General features: G+C 52.0%; 2 protein-coding genes across 10 annotated transcripts in view; one reads left to right on the top strand and one right to left on the bottom strand.

Annotated features, from left to right (window-relative positions):
* The window catches only part of DOCK6 (dedicator of cytokinesis 6), a 57,311-nt gene that overhangs the window by 17,698 nt on the left and 16,225 nt on the right, over nt 1-23,388 (bottom strand). For all 9 annotated transcript variants that reach the window (XR_006356428.1, XM_044004987.1, XM_044005036.1 and 6 more), the window contains exons 3-21: nt 22,634-22,809; nt 22,476-22,544; nt 21,622-21,751; nt 20,721-20,933; nt 20,351-20,436; nt 19,249-19,315; nt 18,136-18,285; nt 15,231-15,311; nt 14,949-15,105; nt 11,107-11,231; nt 10,814-10,907; nt 9,673-9,835; nt 3,328-3,445; nt 2,771-2,841; nt 2,343-2,481; nt 2,033-2,134; nt 1,537-1,623; nt 601-832; nt 276-437 (exon numbers count right to left, since the gene is read on the bottom strand). Coding sequence is in view for 8 of the 9 variants with exons in the window: in XM_044004987.1 (XP_043860922.1) it covers nt 276-437; nt 601-832; nt 1,537-1,623; nt 2,033-2,134; nt 2,343-2,481; nt 2,771-2,841; nt 3,328-3,445; nt 9,673-9,835; nt 10,814-10,907; nt 11,107-11,231; nt 14,949-15,105; nt 15,231-15,311; nt 18,136-18,285; nt 19,249-19,315; nt 20,351-20,436; nt 20,721-20,933; nt 21,622-21,751; nt 22,476-22,544; nt 22,634-22,809 (2,422 nt within the window). In the remaining variant the exon portion in view is untranslated. The remainder of the gene's footprint in view (nt 1-275; nt 438-600; nt 833-1,536; nt 1,624-2,032; nt 2,135-2,342; nt 2,482-2,770; nt 2,842-3,327; nt 3,446-9,672; nt 9,836-10,813; nt 10,908-11,106; nt 11,232-14,948; nt 15,106-15,230; nt 15,312-18,135; nt 18,286-19,248; nt 19,316-20,350; nt 20,437-20,720; nt 20,934-21,621; nt 21,752-22,475; nt 22,545-22,633; nt 22,810-23,388) is intronic.
* Nucleotides 7,718-9,457, top strand: ANGPTL8 (angiopoietin like 8). The gene is made up of 4 exons (XM_044005060.1): nt 7,718-8,071; nt 8,302-8,463; nt 8,727-8,836; nt 8,962-9,457. The coding sequence occupies exons 1-4, from the start codon at nt 7,781-7,783 to the stop codon at nt 8,987-8,989; spliced, it is 591 nt and encodes a 196-aa protein (XP_043860995.1). The 5' UTR covers nt 7,718-7,780; the 3' UTR covers nt 8,990-9,457.

Here is a 23,388-nt window from a genome sequence, read left to right as displayed (position 1 = left end):
GACGGGGTGCGTGAGGGGGAGAAGGGCTCGCGGATCCTCTTCCTGCACCCTCCACCCTCTCTCAAGGCCAGTTGGATCCCAAAGGGCTCCTGTTCCCCGCCCCGAGCATATCCAGCTCCCACCCCCAGCCTAGGCTCCTGTTCTTTGACTGCCCAGTCTGCTGGGGGCTGCCATCAGGGAAGAAGTGGTCAGGGACTTGGAGCCGCCCGGCTGCAGCGGTCAGTGCTGGGATGCAGGAGCACACCCTCACTGGGAGTGGGCGGTAGTTCCCTCACCACCGGTGGGGCTGGGCTCAGGGCCAGGCAATCTGAAGGCATAGTGGATGTAGGCAGCCAGCAGCTGGCTGTGACCCCTCTGGTCCTGGGCTCCATCCAGGCTCTTGTGAATAAGGCTGACCGCAAGGGCGATGGCTTCAAAGGCTCCGCGGCCCAGGTTCACTACGGGGCAAGGGAGATCGCCGAGTCAGTTCTGAGACCCTCCCTCCTTGCATTAACCCGGGGCACCCACTTTCCAGCCTGGAAAGGAGAGGCCCAGAGAGGGGGCACGGCCCTTCCCAGAACCCCCGCCTAGGCTGGCCAGCCCAGGGCTCTCGCCCCTCACCGATCTGGCCCCCAATGACGGGAGGCCTAACAATGAGGTGGATGAGCTTGTCCAGCACGTGGTGGGAGAAGGCGACGAGGGGCTCGGGGCTGGCCAGCCTCAGGGCCCCCACGCTGCTCTTCAGTTCTGTCTCTACATTGTTCTCGCTCAGGATCACGTCCTTCAGGCGGAAGGGGAAGGAAGCCTCCTCTAAAACATGGACCAACGTGAAGAACTTGTCCAGGTGGGGGTCCTGAGGTGGGAGGGGCAAGTCAGAGACGTCCCAGGGCCTGCCCCGCACACAGATCCCCCCCCCCCCCAGCAGACAATCCACAAACACAGGTCTAGGGCCAGGCCACGCTTCCCACCCTCAGCCCGGTCTGCCCAAATGTTCCTCAGCCTTCAAGGCTTAGTTCTGGGCCCATAGCCTCTGTGGGCTGTACAAGCACTCTCTCTTCTAAGTGAATCACAGCAGTGTGGGGCGGGGGCCGGTGGCAATGGTGCAGTTGGCTGCCAAGCCAGCTCCAGTTCACCGACAGAATAGGCTGCCTCTCCTTGAACGGTCCTTGTTCCCCTCGCCTTCCCCGAGCCAGGGGTTGAGTCAGCAGCCAAGTCAGAAATAGCTCCCGGGGGTGGGGGTGGGGGTGACCCCAGCCTTCCTTCTATCCCCGGTCACTCACACTTTGCCATGGATGCCAGCCAGGCCCATGGGCCAATTACCTAATGCTAGGCCTGAGAGCCACAGGCCCCTGGGCCACGTGAGTCCATGGAGTTTCCTAGGTGCTCAGTGTTGCCTTCAGAAAGGCTTTTTTGAGGGGAGGGGTGGTCCCTGTGGTCCCTCCCAGTGATGGTAGAGGCGCTGTTTCCTCCTGGGCTCCTTTGTAGGTTGGCCCCTTCTCTTTGGCCCCTACCCAGGGAAGATGGCCCCACTACCTGCCCTCCCCCAGCCACAGGTACCTGTGGGTGTACTGAGGACACAGCTGTGAGCTCCACACTGAACACACCTTTGTGACCATCCACCCATCGCATGCCAGGGAGTGCGACCTACGCGGAAGGAAGAGATGGGCACCCCTAGACCACAGGAGCCCAGCCCAGTCCAGCCTGCCAACTAGGGAACTGTGGGGATGGGCGAGAGATTTTCTTCCCCAGAACATCTGCTGCCAGCTCCTTGGGGACTGATCACGCTCCGGGCAACCCTACCCCACCCTCCCACTTGCTGGTGTTGCGACATCAAATGGGTCCAGCCCCACCTGGCTGGAGTCAGGGCCACTGTGGGATGGGGGCAGGGAGAAGGATGGAACCACTGCCTTCTAGAGATCTCCTCCCTGCCCCTTCACCACGTGGTCAAAGCGCCCGCCCTGGGACAGCTTGAGAACCCCAAGCTGGTCTGGGCCAGGGGTTCTCAAGGGAGCCGAACACTCCCAAGGAACCCTGGCCGGGGGAAGCCACTCACATCAGGTGTGAGCACCGAGTAGCTGGGGGGTGGCCGGTCCACAGACACAGGCAGACAGAAGGGGCCCGTCCTCAAGCGGTTGTGCTGCAGGAGAGGAATCCACTGTGGGAGGGACACGAGTGAGAGCTGGTGAGCCCACTGAGAACTGGCCACCTCCCACCCAAACTTCCGCCATCGTGGAAGCCCAAAGGGAGGGGTCAGGAATGTACGAGCAGTCAGAGTTGGGAGTAGGGAGTGGGAAGCGCCAGAGGCCTGCACAGAACTGGGTGGCCCGGCTGTTGGTGGGAGGAGAAGGGGTCCCGGGCCTCACAGTGTAGCCAACAGGTGTCTCCAGAGGCGTGCTAGGCCGGGGCTGGCAGCTAATGTGATAGAACGTGAACAGCAGGTGGTGGTTCTCTGTCACATTGGCCGGGAGCTGGATCTTGAACTCTTCATAGAACTCTGGGCACCTGGAGGGCAGGGGGAGGTAGGCTGGTGTGCCCCAAGGGGCCCCAGACCCTGCCCCCATCTCCACAGAACATGCTCTAGGTCCAGGGGCCCACCCCAGGTCAGCTAGAGCCTGACTCTCCAACTGGTTCTGACCAATGCTCTTAACCACCCCAGCTTGACCCCTCCGATTGACCCAGGTCCTTTAAGACCAGCTCAATCTCTTTGTGACCACATCGGCCCCTTCAGCTTCCCAGCCCTACCAAATGCCTCCCCGACACCCAAAAGGTTTGACCATTTGGACCCCCATACTTGCTATGATACACCACGGCTGTGTAGGCCTCGTGGGAAAATTCACTGCAACTGGACTTCCCGAATATCACCTTGGGGGTGGGAAGAACAGGGGCTTAGGGCGGTAGTACCTCCCTCACATGCCACTCCTTCCCCCTTGGGCTGAAGAGGACGGATGGTGCGGCTCTGCTCATAGCCAGAGACTGAACTGAGTGACATCCAAAGAGGAGCTGCCCCCACCCCTACCGAGGACCCTGAGTTGGGCTGACAGGGATAGAGCTCAGGGCTAGAGGTGCACAGAAAAAAGGGGAGGCCCGTAAGCATCTCCTGCCCCCCAAATCCCCACATCATCCACCCTCCCAAACGTACTTTCTAGATTTAGCCCTAACTCATGGGATTACAGTGTCAGACCTGGGAGGGCCCTCAGAGAGAAGAGAAGGGATTTATCAATCCTGCCCAGACATCCCCACAAAGAGCAAGGCTGGGCTGTGAAACCAGCTGCCCTGGCTCTAAGTCCAGGGCTCTCTTTCCAAGACACTACTGCCTCCCATGAGGCACACGCACACGCACACACTGACCGGCAAAGCCTGGCTGGGGTCCTCTCCTGCCATGTACTGCACTTTGATGGCTATGTTCCGCACTGAGCCCTGGCGGCTGCTGAAGTTGAGGTTGTGAGGGTAGATGTATAGCAGGTTTCTAGTGGGGGGTGGGGGGTGGGAGAGGAGAAATAGGTCAGAGGTCAAAACCAATTCCTTTGGTTCTTCACACCTCCAGAATTGACCACTCGGCATCAGGCAATAACAATGGACCAGACGTTCATGCGTTGGCTCTAAGTTTGCTAGGTACCCCACACGTATCTCATTTGGGTCTCACAGTCCTCTAAGAGAAGTCACGACAGGTATTACTGTCCCCATTTCACAGATGAGAAAAGCAAGGTCGGCGAGGTTATAAGTGACTCGCCTGTGATCATCCACCTACTTAAGTGCTGGGAAGATGATCTGAACCCAGGTCTTTCTAACCCCAGTTCCAACACCGGCTCCAGGATGAGGGAGGACAGATGCTCATCTGTACTGAAGGTATCTCAAGATGATCCATTCCAGCTTTCTTATTTCACTGATTTTTTTTTTCCAGTAGAAACTGAGGCAAGAGGAAACCTTGCCCAAAGTCACCCAGGCTGAAAGTGGCCATTGAGATTTGAACTCACTTGTCTTCCAAGTCAGGCTCTCCAGGGGAGGGCTCACGGACAGGCCTACAATGTAACAAGCCTGAGGAAGGAGGGACTGGGGTCAGTGGGGAGGGCTTCATGGTGGAAGTGGCTTTTGAACTAGGCCCTGAAGGATGGGTAGGAGTTAGAAAGAGTTCAAAGGAATCCTTTGATTTAGAGCTGGGAGAATCAGGGGATTAATATGAGATTAGAGGATCTTAGATTAATAGCTACAAGATATCTTGTCTGTCGAGTTCAACCCCCAAGATTTTTTTGGTTTTTTTTTGGGGGGGGGTTAAGTGACTTGCCCAGGGTCACACAGCTAGTAAGTGTTAAGTGTCTGAAGCCAGACTTGAACTCAGGTCCTCCTGACTCCAGGGTCGGTGCTTTATCCACCACATTAGCTAGCTGCCCCCTCAGCCCCCAAATTTTACAGATGAGGAGGCTAAAGCCCAGATTTAGTGACTTGACTAAATTCGAACAGATGGTGACCAACAGGGGTGGTATTTGAACCCTGGTCTTTGGAGACCATACTTTACTTAAGAGGAGACTGAGGGCAGTGCACTGTGGTGCAGTGGATAAAGCACCGGCCCTGGATTCAGGAGGACCTGATTTCAAATCCGGCCTCAGACACTTGACACTTACTAGCTGTGTGACCCTGAGCAAGTCACTTAACCCCCATTGCCCCGCAGGGGGGAAAAAAAAAGAGGAAGATTGAGTCACAGAGAAGAAAGGACTTGGCCACAGTCCTAACGAGTCGAGCTGGGATTTAGACTCAGGTCTTCTGACTCCAAGAAAAATCCCCTTTCTGAGACACTGAGGCAGGGGTGGGTTAGGAGGACACGAGGAGGCCTTGGAACATGCAGGAGAGTGCGAGAACTCCAACCAGTGCAAAGACCAACCATGATTCCAGAGGGCCAACTAGGAAGCTGCCGCCCACCTCCTGACAGAGAGACAAGACTCAAGCGGCAGAACAGGACATCCGTTTTTGCATGTGGCCAGTGTAGGAATTTGTCTCACTTAACTAGACACATTTGCTACAGGGGTTTTTGGTTTCTAATGGCGGGGTAGGGGAAAGTGAGCAGGAAAGAAAAAAAAAGACAGTGGGCCCAGAAGCATATGAGGCCTTGAATGACAAAGAGGAATTTGGTTTTCCCATCACCGGATCACAAAGTTGCAAGGGGCTTCAGAGACCAACCAGTCCACCCTTTACCCCCTGAAATCCCCATTCTGATCCCGTTGAGTAGACATGCTGTCTCTATCTAAATACCTCCAGGGATAAGGAAGGTACTTAAGGCAATCCCTGAAGGATTCAGAGTCAGAGAAGGGACGTGACTAGTCAGGACAGAATGAAATCAGAGGGAACTGATGGGGGCAGGGAGAGCGATGAGAAGACTGTTGCAATAGTCCAGGCAAGAGGGAAAGAGGCCCTGGACTGGGCCAGGGCTGCAGGGGGTGGCCCTGGCCTGTGCCCAGTAGTCAAAGATGGAAGAGCCAACATGGTGTTGCTTTATGGGGTGAGACTCACGTCAGTGACTGACTCCTGCAGATGGGCCAGTGGGGGTTGCAGGCCCATGTCCACCTCCCTTGGTGAGGGTCCTCAGACTGTCCTCTGGCTCTTACTGAAACCAGACTGTACTGTAACCTCCCACCACACATCCTAGTGACCTCAGAGTTTCAACCCATTCTACTAGGTAGGCAGGCTGGGGGGACAAGTATCTGTATCAGATAAATGGGGAAACTGAGGCCCAGATAGAAGAAAACAAAACCCGGTTCTAGATGGAGTTACATGTGAATTTCAACAAATTTTTTTTGTTTTGTTTGTTTTTTCAGGGCAATGAGGGTTAAGTGACTTGCCCAGGGTCACACAGCTGGTTAAGTATCAAGTGTCTGAGGCTGGATTTGAACTCAGGTCCTCCTGAATCCAAGACCAGTGCTTTATCCACTGCGCCACCTAGCTGCCCCCTCAACAAACTTTTAAAGAACAATACCTAGACTACCCAAATTATTCTCAAAAACTGGGAAAGGAAGCACTGTTCAAAGCCTTTTACAAGTCAAACATAGTCCTAACACCTGAGCCAGGTGAGGACAAAGTAGACAGAGCTTGAGATCAAGATGAAAGAATTGATTATTATAGAATTTTTATTCATTAAAGAATTTTAAAAGATAATTATTAAAGAATAAATAAAAAATAAATAAAATTTTGAAATTTACATGAACACACACACACACAAAATCAGGACTAGGGATAGAGAGCTGGGATCATCAGTATGAGGAAGTGCTGAGTGAGAAGATTCTCTCCAACAGTGCAAGTCTCTGTAACTCATGGCCTCAGAGAGCTGTCTTCACACCTGAGAGATTAACTGAGTGTCCAGGGTCACACAACTAGCGTACCAGAAGAAGCAACTGACTAGAGGCAGCTGGGTGGTTCCGTGGGGAAAGGGCTAGGCCTGGAGTCAGGAAGGCCCGGGTTTGAATCCAGCCTCTGATACTGATGAGCTGTGTAACCCTGGGCAAACCCTTTAACCTCCATTGGCCTCAGTCCTCAACTGTAAAAGGGAGATCCTAAGAGCACCCACCACACAGGGCTGTTGTGAGGGTCAAATAAGACAAGATTTATAAGTTGCTTAGCGCGGGGTCTAGCACATAGCAGCAGCTTAATTCATGCCTTTTCATTCCCTCCTTCATCACCCCTCCTCCCCCACCCCTCTTCAACCCTAGCTCTTGAGGGATGGGTGGGACCGTGTATCTGCCCTTCTACATTTTAAATCCCCAATGCTTAGCGTAGTGCTTGGCATACAGCAAACACTTAATAAATGCTTATTCACCGACCATCCGCTATGTTGTGCAGCCTCTCTCGTAGATGAATGTGGAATCAAAAATTTTAAATGAAATCCCGTCCCCCACCCCCCCAAAGGCCAATGGTTCCATGGCACATCTGGGGTGGATAGGGAATGGTCCTCTCCCAACTTTCAATTCTGGGCTCTTCCCCTAGTATCCCAGGGTCTCAAGACTCGGCAGCACCTCCTGTTCTTTCCCAATACCATTGCCCTTCCAAGTAGGGGGTGGGCTGGGGGAGAAGGTCCTGGGGAGCCTTCTTCAGCAACTAGTCTCCAAGGGAACAAAGCCCTATCCAATTTCACTGGGGGCCTTGAAGGCCGGGACCAGCCATAGCTACTGCCTGGATCATTAGACAAGAGATGGGATAGAAGAAATGGGGGTGGGATCTCGGTTCCCAGGATGGACACATGATGACAAGGGAGCAGCCACTAGAAGGTCCATCCATCCTTCTCACTGACCATGTATCAGTTTCTCTAAGGGCGGGGGAGGGGGTTCCACTCCTTCATGGGTTATAGGAGTAGGGAGGAGGAGAAGAGTGGACTCCGGCTCTCCGGTGCCCGAGGAGGGGACTGCGTGGGAGGACCAGACAGCTCAGTCCATGTGCCCCTGGTGAGAGGCATGACTCCAGCATGGCTTGCCACAGCCTGACCTCCACCCCAGACCAGCTGTTAGGGAAGGGTCCAGCTGGCACGAACCCCGTGGCCCCCGGCCCCTGATGCAATTCTCCTCACCCCATGCTGCTCTTGCATAATTCAGGGCTTGCTTGAGAGGAGGAGAGGCTGAGGTTGGATCTGCCTCCTCCCCATGCTACAAGTTAACGATTGATGGGGGGGGCGGGGGGGGGGAGGAAGGAGAGGTGGGAGTGTCGAAGCTGGAGGTCAGCCAGTGGGCAGTGCCCAAGGCATAAAAGAGAAAGGCCGGCAGCCTGAGACAGCATTCTCCGGGTTCTGCCTCAAGCCTCTCTGGTCTCCTCTCCCGGTACAACCATGTCCCTTCTCTTGTGCCTGCTCTTGATGCCCAGCCTGGCACTGCCTATGCCCACACCCCCCAAGCCAAGCCCAGAGCTGGCGCTGCAAGATGAAGTCAACATCCTTCTCCACGGCGTCCTGCAGTTTGGCCAGGCCCTCAACCGCATTTACAAAGCCACGGAGGCCCAGCTCGATGGGGCTAGCCGCAGCCTGGAGCTTTACGAGCAGACCGTGGTCTTGCTACAGGAGGATCTGGGCAATACCCGGGCACGGACGCAAGAGCTGGAGAGGAGTCTAGGGGAGATCCAGGTAGCGGAGGACAGTGGGAGGTGGGCACCCCAGAAGCAGGGAGGGGAGATGTGGGATGGGGAGATGGAGCTAGGAACGCCAGACTCCTATGGAGATCTCCCCTTTCTTTGGACACCCTAGATAGCTCCTAGCACCTACACCACTCGAGGTTCCTCGCATCCTCCCATCGGGGGCACATCTCTTAGCTCAGCCTCCTGGGTCTCCTCTCAACACCTGCTTTGTCCCCACAGGCAGAAGAGGAGAGCTTGGAGTTACAAGCTCAGGGAGCTGGGATCGCACTCAGCAAGGTGATGGAGGGGCACCAGGATCTTCAGGAGAGAGTGGAGACGCTCCAAGGGGCCCTGGCTGCTGTAGCGCCCAGCCACACCCAGAAGGAGCTGGAAGATCTAAAGGTAAAAGCCCCTAATGGTACCAGGCAGGGGCGGGTCTGGGGGAGCAGACACCAGCTCCAGAGCCCCATCCCTGGGCTCTTAGATAGCTCCCAGTTCTGGCTGACTTCAGAGAAGGGGAGATGGAGGGAGGAGCCCAGCTTCTGAGACACATCAAAGGATGGGCATAGAAAGGCAGTTGGTGGTCGGGTTCAGTTTGGGGCCGGAGGCAGGTTGATGTCAGAGTAGGGGCTGCTCAGAGCTAATACCCGACCTTGCCCCCACAGCTCTATGCAGACAAACAAAGTCAGATCATCTGGTCCCTGATGGGTCATGTCCAGCGGCAGCAGCGAGAGCTTGCCCAGCAGCGGAAGCAGCTGTCTCACATTCGGGACAGGTGAGGAAGGGGCTGGGGGGAGGACAGAGGAGGTGCCAGGACAGCTCGGTGCCTTCCACCCTGAATCCTAGAAGGCCATGGCCTGAGATCTCTAGGTGTGACTCACGCTTCCCTCTCCCCTCCAGGCTCCAAGGTTTAGCACTCCCATCCTGAGCTAGCTGGGGAAGAAGTCTGAACCCAAGTAAGACGGCCCCTGGGACAAGGGCCTCAGCAGGGGAGAAGACGGGTCGTTCTGATCCTTGCTGCCTCTGAATGTCTGTCTGGAGAACATGTTCTGCACTCGGAGGACCTGAGTTCAAAGGCTGGCTGTCATTTACTGTCTGTGTGACCTTGGCCAAGTCACAACCTCCCTAGACTTCAGTTTGCTCATCTGTAGAATGAGGGGAGTGGACTGGATGGCCCAGGAGGTCCCTACCAACTCCAGGGCTCTTGTCAGGATTCCCATGTCCCTCCCAAGGGGCCTCTACAGCAGTGGCCCTGCCTAAAATTGGGTGGCCAAGGGAGGCTGACCAAGAAAGTCGGAGAATGCGGAGAAGCTGGCCAGAAGAGAGGTGGTAGCTGGGGGGATAGAACCCTCTGGTAGGCTGAAAAACTGACATTAAACCACTGTTTTGGCCTGTAGGTGCCTGTACCTGTTTCTTAGGGAAGGGAGGGGAAAAACCGCACGATCCTGAGGCTTTCACCAGGGCCTCTTGGCCCAGACATACCCAATGCTGCAAACCTGTTTCTAAGTCCTGTCCAAGAAGCAGGATGGAAGAATTAGGAGCGTGGGCCTGGCAGACAGAGAGGGGCCTGGGATATGAAATTCTGCCCAAAATAAAGCACTGGGTACCCACCTGTAGCTGGTGAAGGGGGCATAGACCTCTCGGGCTGGAAACTCCAGGATTTCCTTGGTGGGGCGGCCGCGGGGGTCGGGGTACGGCTTCACGTGCAGCAGCTCCGGGGACAGACAGAAGTGGGGGTTCTCAGGGGCCGGGGAGATGTCGATCTTAAGCTGGGCTGCAGGTAATGAGAGAGAGGGAATGTTTAGGTCTTTGCTAATATCTGTGCCTCCATCTGGGAAGGCTTTCTTAGTCCTGCCTGTCCTGGGAAGCCTTCCCTGACCACTGTGGCCCACATAGGGCTTTCTTCCATCTCTGGATCCTAAGGGTCTAATGGTTCCACCCAAGCTGCCTGGGCTGGGGCTGGGCACAGAGTGTCTGCATGTGCTGATTCCTGGCGGGGAGGGCCTGGGGACAGAGCCCTCTGAGGAGGAGGGTGTCTACTCCACTTCTGGCATCCTGGATCGTCCAGACCCCAAAGGTTCTGGTGAACGCTTCTTTTACTACGATCGCAAACACCGATTTTATCCACAGGGAGAAGCAGTTCTCAAGGAGGCTAAATATCAGCCCAGAAAGAAAAAAAAGAAACACTCTTGGCAAGGTCAAAAGCAGTCACGGGAGAGGGAGCAAATCTGAGACTCACAATGTAAAAAGAAAGGAATGTTAAAAATAAATAAATAATAAATGCTTTAAAAAACAGTCGGGGGCAGGGGGGGGGGGAGTCAGGAGCAGGTCTCAGGAGCTCCCCCAAGGAATTCTTCAAAACTGCTTTTCCACCCTTCTGGCCCAAAGAGGACAGGGTTAGGCCCTGGAGCAATCCACCTTCAGGAAGTAGGGAGATCTGAGTTAACCAGACTGCTCCATGTCTGTCTGCACCACAAACAACTTCTTTGCTTGCTGGTGTCCAGCTGGTGTCATGGGAGTGTGTATATGTTGGGGGGGGGGTGCAGTTCACAATAGAGGGCTAGGGACAACGATCACTGGCATTGCGAGATTGCTGGGGACTGGGAGGTTGGGGAATGAAGAGATGGAGAAAGAGGAGCCCCGGAAGAGAGGATTCTTAGGGAATTTATAGGGAACGGGGTAGCAAGTGGATCTAGAGATAGAGCAGGAGGTGGCAGGAGGAAAGCAGGGGAAATAATGAGGCAGGAAGTACCCGTGACAGGCCGTAGCCTCCGCAGCACCGAGGACGGTCTCCTCATGTCTGCTAGGAACTTGTACAAATCTTCATCACTCAGGCGGTCGCCCTCCTGCAATGGGGGGCCAAGCACACGCTGCCTTAGCTTTTGCCCTGCTGTGAGATCCCAGGCCCACCACCCAGTCTTCTCTGGCCTTTAGGGGGCTCATTCTAGCCCTCCCATCAGCCTTAAATTAGGGAATCTTCCCCATTAGGCCCAGCCTTCCCTGAGGAGGCTGCAGGCTTCGCTTCAGCCTGAGGACCACCCTTACCTGTTTGAAGAAGTTAGTAACAGTCAATGTGGCCGGACGAAAGTTAGAGAAGCTACAGGCATCATCCCCGATGCTGGCCCGCTCAAAGGCCTTCCTCTTCCTCTCATTCCAAGTGGACTTCCTCTCTGAAATGGAGGGCAGGGGGGAAGTAAAGAGAGAGGTTGGGAGGGAGAAAAGAGGTTCAAGAGACAGAGAGATGAGGAGACAAGAGGAGGAAAATGAGAAGGGAGGGAGAGAGAAAAAATGGAACAGGGAACAAGGGAGGGAAGGAGAGAAATGAGACAGGAAACAAGATATGGGGAGAAAAGGAGAGATGAGAAGAGAAAGAAATGGGGAAGAAAGATGGGAAGGAGAGAAAGAGGTAGGAAGATGGGAAAGGGAGATAGAATAAAAGATGGGGAGAAAAAAGATGAGAAGACGGGGAGAGAGGAAGAGAAAGAATTGGGAAGGAGAGATGAGGAGAGGTGGAATAGAGAACAAGAGAAAAGGCAAGAAAGAGAGATGTGAGGGAAATGAGGAGAGGGACGTAGAAATAAAGACAGCGATGGAAATGGAGAGTCCCAGAGATATATGGGGAAATGAGGAAGGAAACAGAGACACAGAGAGAGAGACACAGTAAGAAAGATGGAGAATTCTTTTCTCAGGTGTGCTTGTGTGTGATAGGGATGGAGGCGGGTCAGACTGAATATACTGGCTCCACTGATCCACCACTACCACCACCACCACCACCCACCAGCACAACACACACACAGACACACACCAGTGGTAGGGTTAGAAACATTTGCAGAAAAACTCAGGCAAAAAGGAATAGAAATCCTAGATAAAACATCAAAGCTGGAAATCTGCTGGAGATAATTACTGTCCCTTTCTCATGCGAATACTTTATTTACTGAAAGGGGCAGAAAAAGGACAATTTTGAGAGAAACACAGGAAAAGCCACTTGAGAAAACTGAAGAACCTCAGACAAAAGTTCTGAAAGGAGCCAAATGAGAGCGTGCCTCTCAGAGGGAAAGGTGTCTACTGACAGTAGAGATGGCTGCTATCAAGGGTTTTCCAGAAACTAATTTGAATATGACTACTTTAAGGATTTTGAAGTTGAATGCTGAGAACCTCTAAATCAGGGCTTCTTAAACTTTTTCCATTTGCGACCCCTTTTTGCCCGAGAAAATATATATATATATATATATATTTTTTTTTAGTGAGGCAATTGGGGTTAAGTGACTTGCCCAGGGTCACACAGCTAGTAAGTGTCACATGTCTGAGGCCGGATTTGAACTCAGATATTCCTGAATCCAGGGCTGGTGCTTTATCCACTGCGCCACCTAGCCGCCCCTGCCCGAGAAAATTTTTAAGCAATCCTGAGTATATAAAATAGGTATACAAATCAAATATTTACTGCCAAATTTTCCACAACCTCCACATTCAGTTACGTGATCCTATACAGGGAACCCACAATTTAAGAAGCTCTGCTCTAAATCAAGGAACTATTTGGGAACTATAGGAAAATTATACTATTAACTATTTGTGTCATACCAGACAGAAAAGTGGACTTGGGGTTTCTCAACCTAAGGTAGAAGTGGGTCACTCCAGTTGAGGAGGCCCTGATTTCACAAGGTGAGTTGATGGGAAATCATAGAATGGGAAGGCAACTGAGAACACTCAGAATCTGGGAAATTCAGAAACTGATGGCGCTGAGAAAATGATTTTGAGCTGAGCACAGCTGATAAGAGCTGATGTGATGAGCCAAAGCTCTGAAGCTGGGAGCTGACTAGAGAAAACAGTAACATCCTATGATGTATAGAGCAAGATGGGGAGAGGCTGCGTTGCTCTCTGTTGCCCTCTACTGCTGGAGGGTGGGAAACTCCGCAAAGGCTTGCCTATGTTGCCTTTAACTGTCCTCCATGACTCAAGACAGGAAACCTCAAAGCTTAGAAAGGGAAGATCTGAATGAACAGCTTTGGGCATCCAAGGACTAAAGAAGAAAGATTATTGAAGAAGGGATCGCTGAAAGTGTCCCTCCACTTCAGCACCTCACCAAAGGAACAGCTCAACAGTCTCCTAGATTGAAGCTATTAGCTAAAAGAGCTTAGTATGGATGGCTTCAACAGTCTGAGAATATGAGAGAAGAGGAGAGAGTGGTCTAACAGGATAGCAGAGAGGCTCTGAAGAAGAGGAGGGACTATATAGTGCTGTCTGTTCCCTGAGAGAAAGCACAAACATCCACACCTACAGTCCTGAGTTACCCTGGGCCCAGTACCCAGACCATTGACTCTGGAGTCAGGAAGACTTGAGATCAATTCCAGCCCCAAGCACTTAGGAGCTGTGTGACTCTGGGCAAGTCATTTCACTTCTATTTGCCTCAGTGTCCTCAACTGTAAAATGAGAATAATAATCATAAAGCACTTAGCACAGTGTCTGGCATAGAATAGGATCTATATAAATGTAAGCTAATATTATTCTGCTTCACTACTAGTTTCTTCTGTAAGTTTATGCCCGTCGTCCAGTCGTTTCAGTCGTGTCCGACTCTTCACGATTTCATTTGGAATTTTCTTGGCAAAGATACTGGAGTGGTTTGCCATTTCCTTCTCCAGTTCATTTTACATTTTACAGGTGCAGAAACAGAGGCAAACAGGGTTAAGTGACTTGCCCAGGGTCACATAGCTACTAAGTGTCTGAGGACAGATTTGAACTCAGGTCTTCCCGACTCCCGGCCCTGTGCTCTATCCACTGTGTCACACATCTGCACTTAAGTTTGTACCTACTCTTCCTTAATGACAGACACGTCTATTTAACAAATGTTATGTTATTGCTGTTCTTTTGCCTTCTCATAGTAAATGTTTCATGGTTAAGAGTTAACAGTCCTGGCAGCTAGGTGGCGCAGCAGATAAAGCACCGGCCCTGGATTCAGGAGTACCTGAGTTCAAATCTGGCCTCAGACACTTGACACTTACCAGCTGTGTGACCCTGGGCAAGTCACTTAACCCCCATTGCCCCGTTAAAAAAAAAAAAAGGTTACAGTCCTATTGTCATTTATTTGTAAGTAGGAAGGAAAGGGGAAGAACAGAGGGATGGGAGCTCACAAATAGGGGTGTGCTAGCAAATGTTTTGTTTTGTTTGTTTTTTTGGCTGGGCAATGAGGGTTAAGTGACTTGCCCAAGGTCACACAGCTAGTAAGTGTCAAGTGTCTGAGGCCAGTTTTGAACTCAGGTACTCCTGAATCCAGGGCCGGTGCTTTATCCACTGTGCCACCTAGGTGCCCCGCTAGTAAATGTTTAACAACTGACTGAAAGTGAAAAACATGGGGTACACTTTTAAGTTTAATCTGCATTACTAATGTTTTCTCCATCACCTTCTTGAGTTTGGACTTAGCTAAGACTTTTTTTTGGAGGGGCAGGGTGAGGTAATCAAGGTTAAGTGACTTGCCTAGGGTCACAAGGCTAGTAAGTTTCTGAGGCCAGGTCCTCCTGACTCCAAGGCTGGTGTTCTATTATCCACTGCACCACCCAGTTGTTCTGCCTTAGCTAAGTCTTGACCAAAACTGGGTCTAACTCTTTTCCCAGCACTACTTGGTCCTTGTCAGCCCTACCCTCTAAACAGGCATGCTTATGCCCATTCTGGGGGTCCTCCATAGACACCCACTCTCTGGGTCTCTGAGAGGGATCCCCTCACACTGCACATTCATGAAGCCCAGGGCGAGCAACCCCAAGATCCCCATCTAGTGAGGCCTCCCCCAAGGATGACCTGGGGTGTCTGAACCCAGAAGGGTATTCACCCCACAGGTATCCCCTCTCTCCTTCCCTCACCACTGTGCCCTTGGCCCCCCATGGTCTCTCTCTGCTCACCGCTCTCAGAATCAGAGGAATCTCGGTCCATGGAGCCAGCACTGCTGATAATGTTGGCCAGGTGCACAGCGGTCCAAGCGAACGGCATGCGGTAGCGTCCCAGGCGGTTACAGAACTGTTCAGCTGCGTGACGCAGCTTCTCCAGCTTCTCCTTGTTCTGTGCCCGACCAGAGACATGGTTACCCCTCAGAGTCCTAAAAATAGTCCCCTCCTTCCTCACCCTGCTATAGGGCTGGGACTTGCCCCCTCTCCACCTCCATTCTCCCCCTGCCAGGCTCCCACCTTCACGGCATCCGACTCCTTCATGACCATGTAGGGCTCACAGCATTCGCCAATATCACCTTGCTGCAGGACTTTCTCCAGCTGGTGGGAGAAGGGAGGGTTGAGAACGGGAGGATGGGGGGCGGCGCTCAAGGAGTAGGAGGGCAGACCAAGAGATGCAACCTCTTTGGTTCAGAAAGACAAGTAGGGGATGAAGAAGGGACAAAGTCAGACTGTCCAAGGTCAGGGAACTGGGGGCAAGTTCTCCTGGTCACCGGCAGCCTGCTACCCAGGACCAAGACAGAGCCCCCACGTGGATCACTGGGAGGGAGCCTGGGGACGTCCCTCACCTGGCAGGACACTTGTTGGGAAGGGTGACCACGGCTCCCTGGCCTGTCAGGGATGGAGTTGGGAGCCAGGTGGTCCATCTCCGGGGTGGTGAGATGGGAAACCAGAGGAATCATAGGGTTTGGAGTTGGAAGAGACCTCAGCAAGAATGAAATCCAGCTCCCTCATTTTACTGATAAGAAAACAGAGGCCTAGGTAGGCTAATGACCTGCCCCAAAGTCACACAGGTTGGAGGCAACAGAACCGACATCAGAACCTGGGCCCTTGATTCGAACACCAGCTCTCGCCCTCATCTCACAGAGCCAATCTCATCATTTCTACTTTCACAGCCTCTCCCGTGTATGCTCCTCTCCACTGACATCTGCTTGGTGCAAGGCCCTCATTATCTCCCACCTGGACTAGTGTGATCGCCTTATAATTAGTCTCCCTGATTCAAGTCTCTCCTCACTCCGGCCCATCCTGCAGACTAGGCTATCAAAGTAATCTTTCTAAATCAAAGTTCTGGGTTGTTTTGAGGCAATGAGGGTTAAGTGACTTGCCCAGGGACACACAGCTAAGTGTCTGAAGTCGAATTTGAACTCAGGTCCTCCTGCCTCCAGGGCCAGTGGTCTATCCAGCTCCCCCATAAATCAAAGTTCTGACTATGTAACCTCCCCTAATCAATAATTTCCAGCAGCTTCTGGATTTCCATCCAGGCCATGCCCCTTGTGGGTATCTCTCAAGGTTCTGTCCTGATTTCTCTATTTTAATCTGACTTGGCAATCTTATCAGTTCCTATGGCTTCAATTATCATCTCTCCCAGAGTTATATATTCAACTCCAGTCTGTCTCCTGAACTCTAGTCTTAACAACACCAATTACCTTGTGGACATTTTGAACTGGATGTCTTCTAGGCTTCTAAACCCAGCATGTCCAAAACAGAATTCATTATCTTTCCCCCAAACGGTCCCCTTTTCCCAATTACTAACAAGAGGGGGCAGCTAGGTGGCACAGTGGATAGAGCACCGGCCCTGGATTCAGGAGGACCTGAGTTCAAATCTGGCCTCAGACGCTTGACACTTGCTAGCTGAGTGACCCTGGGCAAGTCACTTAACCCCAAATGCCTCACCAAAAAAAAAAAACCAAAAAAACCCAAAACCAAAAAAACCCCACCACACCAATTACTAACAAGAGTCTCACCAGTCATCCAAGTCCACCAGCTGAGTGTCATTTTCAACACATTTTATATATCTAACCTACCATCAAGTCTTGTCATTTCTACTGTCATGACATCTCCCTTATAAATCCCCTTCTCGACTTACATGAACTGATGCTGAATGAAGATAGGAGAACCAAGAGAACGTTGTACAAAGTAACAGTCACACTGGGTGATGACCAACTGTGCTAAACTTAACTCTTCTCAGCAATCTAATGATCCAAGACAATTCCAAAAGACTAGTGGTGGAAAAATGCTCTCCACGACCAGAGAAAGAACTATTGTGTCTGAATGCAGAGGGAGGCATACTATTGCCACTTGCCTTTTGTTTTTTTTTCTTTCTCATGGTTTTTCCCCTTGTGTTCTGTTTCTTCTTTCACAACATGAATAATGTGGGAATATGTTTAAAATGATTTTACATGTATAATCTAAATCAGATTGCTTGCTGTCTTGGGGAAGTGGGGGAAGGGGAAAAATTTGGAACTAAAAATCTTATAAAAATGAATGTTGAGGGGGCAGCTAGGTGGCACAGTGGATAAAGCACCAGTCCTGGATTCAGGAGGACCTGAGTTCAAATCTGGCCTCAAACACTTGACACTTACTAGCTGTGCAAGTCACTTAGCACTCACTGTCCCCCCCCCCAAAAAAAAAGAAAGAAAAAAAAGTTCAAATCCTACCTTCTATAAGAAGCCTTTCCTGGTCTTAACCCCATCTCCCACCCTCCACCCCAAGTTCTCTCCAAGACTAACTTCAGTATATATGGTTTATATCCTGTACGCATATAGCTATTTATATGTTGCCTTCCCCTTTAGCCAATGAGTTCTTGGAGGGTAGGGACGGTCTTTTGTCTTTCTTTGTAACCCCAGTGCTTAGTGCAATACCTGACACATACATAGGAGGTGCTTAATAAATGCCCAATGACTGAATGGCAGGGTTCCTACTATACCACACTGCCCGAGAGCTCGAAACTCTCTACTGTGGCATTTGAAACTCTGCAGGGTCTGGCCTTGTCCTTCTCATCTGACCATGGCTCCCAGCATGAGCCCTCAACTCCAACCAAGCCAGGGTCCTCACCATCATCAAACAAACCCACGAGGCTCCTCCTTCCTCTACGCCATTGTCCCTCCCAAAATGGCATCTCCACCGCTATCCCCCTATCCAAGCTTTGGGCATTCCCTCAAGGCCCAGCTGAAGATGCCCCTCCTCTGGGAAGTCTTCCTGGATCACCTTGGGCTAGGGTGATCACCTCCTTCCCAGTCTGCGCTACACAGTCTGCTTATGAGTATCCCATGGCCTGAACTTCCTGGGAGAGGGCATAGGCCATGCCACAGCTCCTGAGGATCCCCAATCCTAGAGAAGGGAAAAGGGCCCAGTACTCACTCACCTTAATGACCAGGAAGATGTCTGGGGAAGGGTAGGTGATGGAAAAGATGGCAGAGCGTGCCAGAGTGGAGATAGCTGGGTGTGCCACGTGAGCCCGGAGCAACCCCTTCATGTGGTCGGAGTTCAGGTCAAAGTAGAAATTTTCTGAGATCTGCAGGTGGGAGACATTTAGGGAGAGGCAGCTGTAGCCACAGCCTCCAGGGAGCCTTCTGGGTCCTCCCCCATGCCTGAGTCGATTCTAACATTTAATAAACACCCTACTTATATGAAAGGCTCTATGCTTCAGTGCTGGGGACATGACCTTAGAAATGAAACGGCTCCCTGGCCTCAAGGAGATTATATTTTAGAGCCCCTGGGAGTTGTTGTTGTTATTATTATTTAATATTATTAATTTTTGACCAGGCCTATGTCTCTGTTGAGATAAGGAACTCCTCAAGGAGATCTTTCTCCAAGGCAGTATGTGCCAGAAGCAAGCCATGAACCCACATTTGCCCAGCTCCAAGGCTAGCCACTACACAACACTGCCTCTCAATAATGATCATAATTAATAATGCCAAGTGCCATCCATACAATGCATGAACCTTGTCTGACCCTCCCAACCACCCAGTAAGGTAGGACCCATAGGCCTTTCTCCAGACAGCGGCCCGTTTTCAAGGTGAGGAAGCTTTAGCTTTGCTAGGTTAAATGATTTGTCCAGGGTCACACAACTAGGAACTTAAACCTAGGTCTTCCCAATACTCTTTGTACCTTTCCACATGTACGGGAATAGGTCAAGTATTATGAGGCAAGAACAGTGACAGCTGGAGGGTTGGGGAGCAGGAATCAGGGGAGGCTCCCATGAGAGAGAGGGAAGGCAGGGTGGCCATTACTGACCCTTTCCCCCATCCGTAACAGGTCTCAAGAACTGGGCTATGCCAGGCCATCAGGGTCTCCCAGGGGGAAGAAGAGCTACCTACCTTCTTCTTAATTTTTTCATTTATTTAGAATTCTATTTTCCCCAATTACATGTAAATACAATTTTTAACATCCATTTTTAAAATGTGCTCCAAATTCTCTTCAAAAGGCAGGCTATTCACTATAAGTCACATGCGTGTGGTCATGCAAACAAACCTACCTTCTTCTTCTCTCTGATGTCATACAAGGCAAGGATGCCAAAGATGGGCTCGATTTCTATCTCGAACCTGGATGGGGAGAAAGCAAGACATGGAGCAAGTTCAGGCCTCACCACCTAAGAGCTAGAAAGTGAATGCCCATTTTATGGATGAGGAAACTAAGGCCTGGAGAGGTAAGAGTTGCTAGCCTGAGACCCTCCCTCTTCCACCTCTTACACTGATAAAGATGATGCCTGGATCCTGAGTCCTTTTCTTGGGCGGGGAGGGGAGATAGGGGGAGGCAATGGGGGTTAGGTGACTTGCTCAGGGTCACACAGGTAAGCGTCTGAGGCTGGATTTGAACTCAGGCCTTCTTCGCTCCTAAGTGCAATGGTCTAGCCACTGAGTCACCTAGCCTAGTTACAACTTAAAAATATAGATCTGGGGCAGCTAGATGGTGCAGTAGATAAAGCACCGGCCTTGGATTCAGGAGGACTTGAGTTCATATCCGGCCTCAGACACTTGACACTTGCTAGCTGTGTGACCCTGGGCAAGTCACTTAACCCTCATTGCCCCACAAAAACAAACAAACAAAAATATAGATCTGACATCCCACCCCCTGCCTCCTTCCCCCACCCCAAACCCCCATGATACAGGTACAAAGTGCAGGAGGACATGCCTACACTGATGGAATCACGTCTTTTTGGACAAATTACCTCATTATGACTGAGGGGGAAGATGGCACTACCACATCCCATTTGCTCAGGCCTTTAGTAACAGTAAAAAGGATCATCTCTCCTCTGGAAGGCCTGCTCTGATCTCCCCAGCCCCAGGATCTTGGCCTGAGTGTCCACAGTCCTGTGTACCTCCCCCAAGGCCCATTCTGCCTGGTATTATACCTCCCTGTGTCCAAGCCTTATTCCCCCAGGGGCTCTTCTATGTTGTGAGCCACCTAAAAGCTAAAAGAAATCTTTGCCATCTCTAGGTTTGCCCCAGTGTTGGTCGGTTGGGACCCTGCACACAGGAGACCCTCAGGGGATGGTGATACCACCTGAGACATCCACCAAGGGCCCAGGGACCCTGGTGGGCAGTGGTGGGGGGAAGGGGAAGGCTGCCCACACTCACTTGAGAGACAGACACTTGACCAGGATCCTCTGTCCAAAGTGTTCTCTGGGGGGCTCTGGAACACTGCAACGCTCAACGGCCTCATCCTATGGAGAACACAGAGCAAGTAAGTTGCACCCACCTGAACACAGATGCCAGGGTCTGAACGGAGGGACCCTGTGAAGGGCATAAAAGCAGGATTCCGTGGCCAGCTGTGTATCTACAAACACTAGGCCATCCCACCAGAGATGTGAGGCCTCTTGTCCAAAGTCACACAGCCAGTGAGCCAGGATTTGCACCCAGGTCCTCTGACCTTCGGATTCCACTATTCTCCAGCTGCCCCAGAGGCCAGAGTATCAAGACTGCAGGTTGTAACTCTAAGGGGGCTCACCTCATCTGGGGCAGGGTACAGGGCCAGGAGATCACGAGGTCGGTTCTGCCTCCGAAGCTCCTCGTTCCTCCGGTCAATCTCATCGGGGGCTGTGTGTTCCAGCAGGGACGGCAACAGTGAGTCTGCAGCTGAGTTTTTTAGGTCAAAGATGTTGGAGGCCCAGCTTCCCCGGGGTGTGTCATCCAGGGAGGCTGAACAATGCTTTAGGTCATCCTGGGGGGACAAGGAAGCAGAGGGAGTCACCCATGCCTCTACGGGCCCTTCGAGCCAACAGATGCTATCTCTTCCCAGGTATGTTTTACTTCGTGTAATGATTGATATTAAAACAAGTTTATATGCCCAGAGATCCCGCTGGTTAGCTAAGGGCAGATGTGGCTGGCTAGGGATGCTAGGCCCTGAGAGGAGAATTTGCTAAACTGAATCCCCAAACTGGATGACTGGAAATGGATTGCAAATAGAATCCTGATCCCAGGACTAGCTGCTCTGACCCTGTAGAATTACAAACGGTAGAGCTGGCCCAGGTAGGCGTGTTTAGTTTTACATAGTCAGGGTAAACATGTTTAGCCCAAATGGAAAAGAGTAAATAATAATAATTAATAATAACATTAGCAGCTAGTATTTACATAGTGCTTTACGAATATGATCTCATTTTATCTTTACAACAACCCTGGAAGGTCGGTGCTAATATTAGCCACATTTTACAAATGAGGAAACTGAGGCAAACAGAGATGAAGTGACTTGCCAAGGGTCACACAGCTAAGAAGTGTCTGAGGCTGGATTTGAACTCAGGTCTTCCTAATTCCAAGTCCAGCACTGTGTCACCTAGCTGTCTCTTATAACTAGGAAAGTCCAGCCTTCGAAGGAGACGGGTCAGGGTAGGGATTTCCAGCCTGGGCCTCACCAAATCCTCAGAGCCCATCCTCTCATCCCCAGCTGAATCCAGCTCGAAGACCTGCCGGACCAGGCCCTTCTGCCGCTCTCGCTGCCTCTCGGATGTATTCGGATTGTATGATGAACTCAGGCTCTGGTACCTGGCAGAGGGAGGAGACGGTTAGGGTCCCATGCCAGGGAGCCACCCCCTTGGGAGTTCAGTCTTTCAGCCCCATCTTCTTCCTGGGGGTCTGGGGGACATTCTACAAAGACCAGCTTTGCGGGCAGGGCCTGACCTCAGGTGGTCACACACGTACTGGGGTCCCCCTGATGCCCCTGTCAGCTCACAGCTGTAGCATCAGCTCAGGCCAGGGGCCTTGGGGAACCTGGGCCAGGCTGCCCACTTTCTCTTTGGGCCTTTGCCTTCCTCGTCTGCTGAGGAAAGAGGAAGAACGAGACGCCTCAATGCCCATTTTCCTTTACAGAGCTAGTGGGAATATCAACAGAGGGGACAGGAAGGAAGATCCCCAGGGTGGGAGGCGTGTCATAGCCATAGAAGTGAGCAGGAACTCTGCTGGGAGTGCAGCTCAGTTCTAAAAACAGGCTCAGCTGCGAGGGACTTCTCTCCCACTCCCTGGAGAGGCTGACCCTCGCGTGTGGCCAGCTGAAAACTGCCAGCTATCGCCAAAGTGCCTCTGCTTTCCTCCATCTAAGCAGCCTGGGGCAGTGCCCACCTCAGTTTCCAACTATTGTGAATCGTGTTCATTTCACAGATAGGGACACTGAGCCCCAGAGAGATTCGACACCTAAAAGGCGCAGAGCCAGAGCCAGTACTCAGGACTCCAGAGTTCCCTCCACCAAGCCCACTTCCAGCTGATCACTCACTTTCTCCGAACAATGACCCAGTCCTCAGTATAGATTTCGATTGCATCCCTCACCCGAGCATCCAGCTTCCTGTTGGAGGAGATATGAGAAGCCAGGTATCAGTGGCTAAGAGTGGATACCCCAGGTCCAAGGCTGTACAGAAGGGGAACCACACCCACCCTTCTTCGGGAATCCCCGGCTCTGTGGTCCGGCACTCCCGAGCCTCCAACACCAGCTCCAGGTCATCGGCTGGGAACTCCATGAGGTCCCGGAGAGGGCCGGGCTCTGCATCCAAAGGGTGGTTCTGCAGGAAATCTTCCAGGTCCAGGGGCTCGACAACCTCTGTCAGCGGGACCTGGGGGCAGCAGCAACAACCCCCCCCCCCCAGCTTAGGGTCAGCTACTTCCCAGAGCAGGGAGAGGGCCGAAACGTCCAGCCTGGCCCTAGGCAGGAATCAATGCCCTCTAGTCTATGGCCAACAAGAGTCCTTCGGTCTCCCCTGGAACACCTCCAGCTGCGGGGAAGGAACTAAGTGCCTTCCAAGGCTCCCCGGGCTACTTCAGGTCGGTGCGGAGGCTTCACCAGTTTTTTCCTTATGTTGAACTGAAATCCGCCTCTCTGTAGCTTCCTTTATTGCTCCTAGTCATGGCCTCTGGCACAAAACAGAACCGTTGAATCCTTCTTCCCCATGCCAAGCCCTGAGTCTGTGGCCAGCCTGCGCCATGAGGCCTCACTTGAATTATGAGCTGTGTGACCTGGGGCAAGTCTCCCTCTCTCCGGGTCTGTTTCCCTAACTGCAAAATTAGGAGTTTGGACTTGAAGGTCTCTAAGGTCCTCTTCCAGCTCGGTCATTGTGGTTCACTGTGTCCCCTCCTCTCCCCCCAACCCCCATACGGAGCTGGGACTTATCCTAGAGGGTCTGTCCCTGGTAACG

Source organism: Dromiciops gliroides, chromosome 1 (genome assembly GCF_019393635.1).
Source record: "Dromiciops gliroides isolate mDroGli1 chromosome 1, mDroGli1.pri, whole genome shotgun sequence".
Lineage (NCBI taxonomy): Eukaryota > Metazoa > Chordata > Mammalia > Microbiotheria > Microbiotheriidae > Dromiciops > Dromiciops gliroides.
This window is presented reverse-complemented; position numbering and strand designations above follow the sequence as displayed.

What these genes read in the sequence shown, in the direction of transcription:
- ANGPTL8 (XM_044005060.1), top strand. Translation starts at nt 7,781, where the DNA reads ATGTCCCTTCTCTTGTGCCTGCTCTTGATGCCCAGCCTGGCACTGCCT. An exon ending in GGAGTCTAGGGGAGATCCAG is followed by an intron (nt 8,072 to 8,301) that starts GTAGCGGAGGAC and finishes TTGTCCCCACAG; the next exon opens with GCAGAAGAGGAGAGCTTGGA. An exon ending in AGGAGCTGGAAGATCTAAAG is followed by an intron (nt 8,464 to 8,726) that starts GTAAAAGCCCCT and finishes TTGCCCCCACAG; the next exon opens with CTCTATGCAGACAAACAAAG.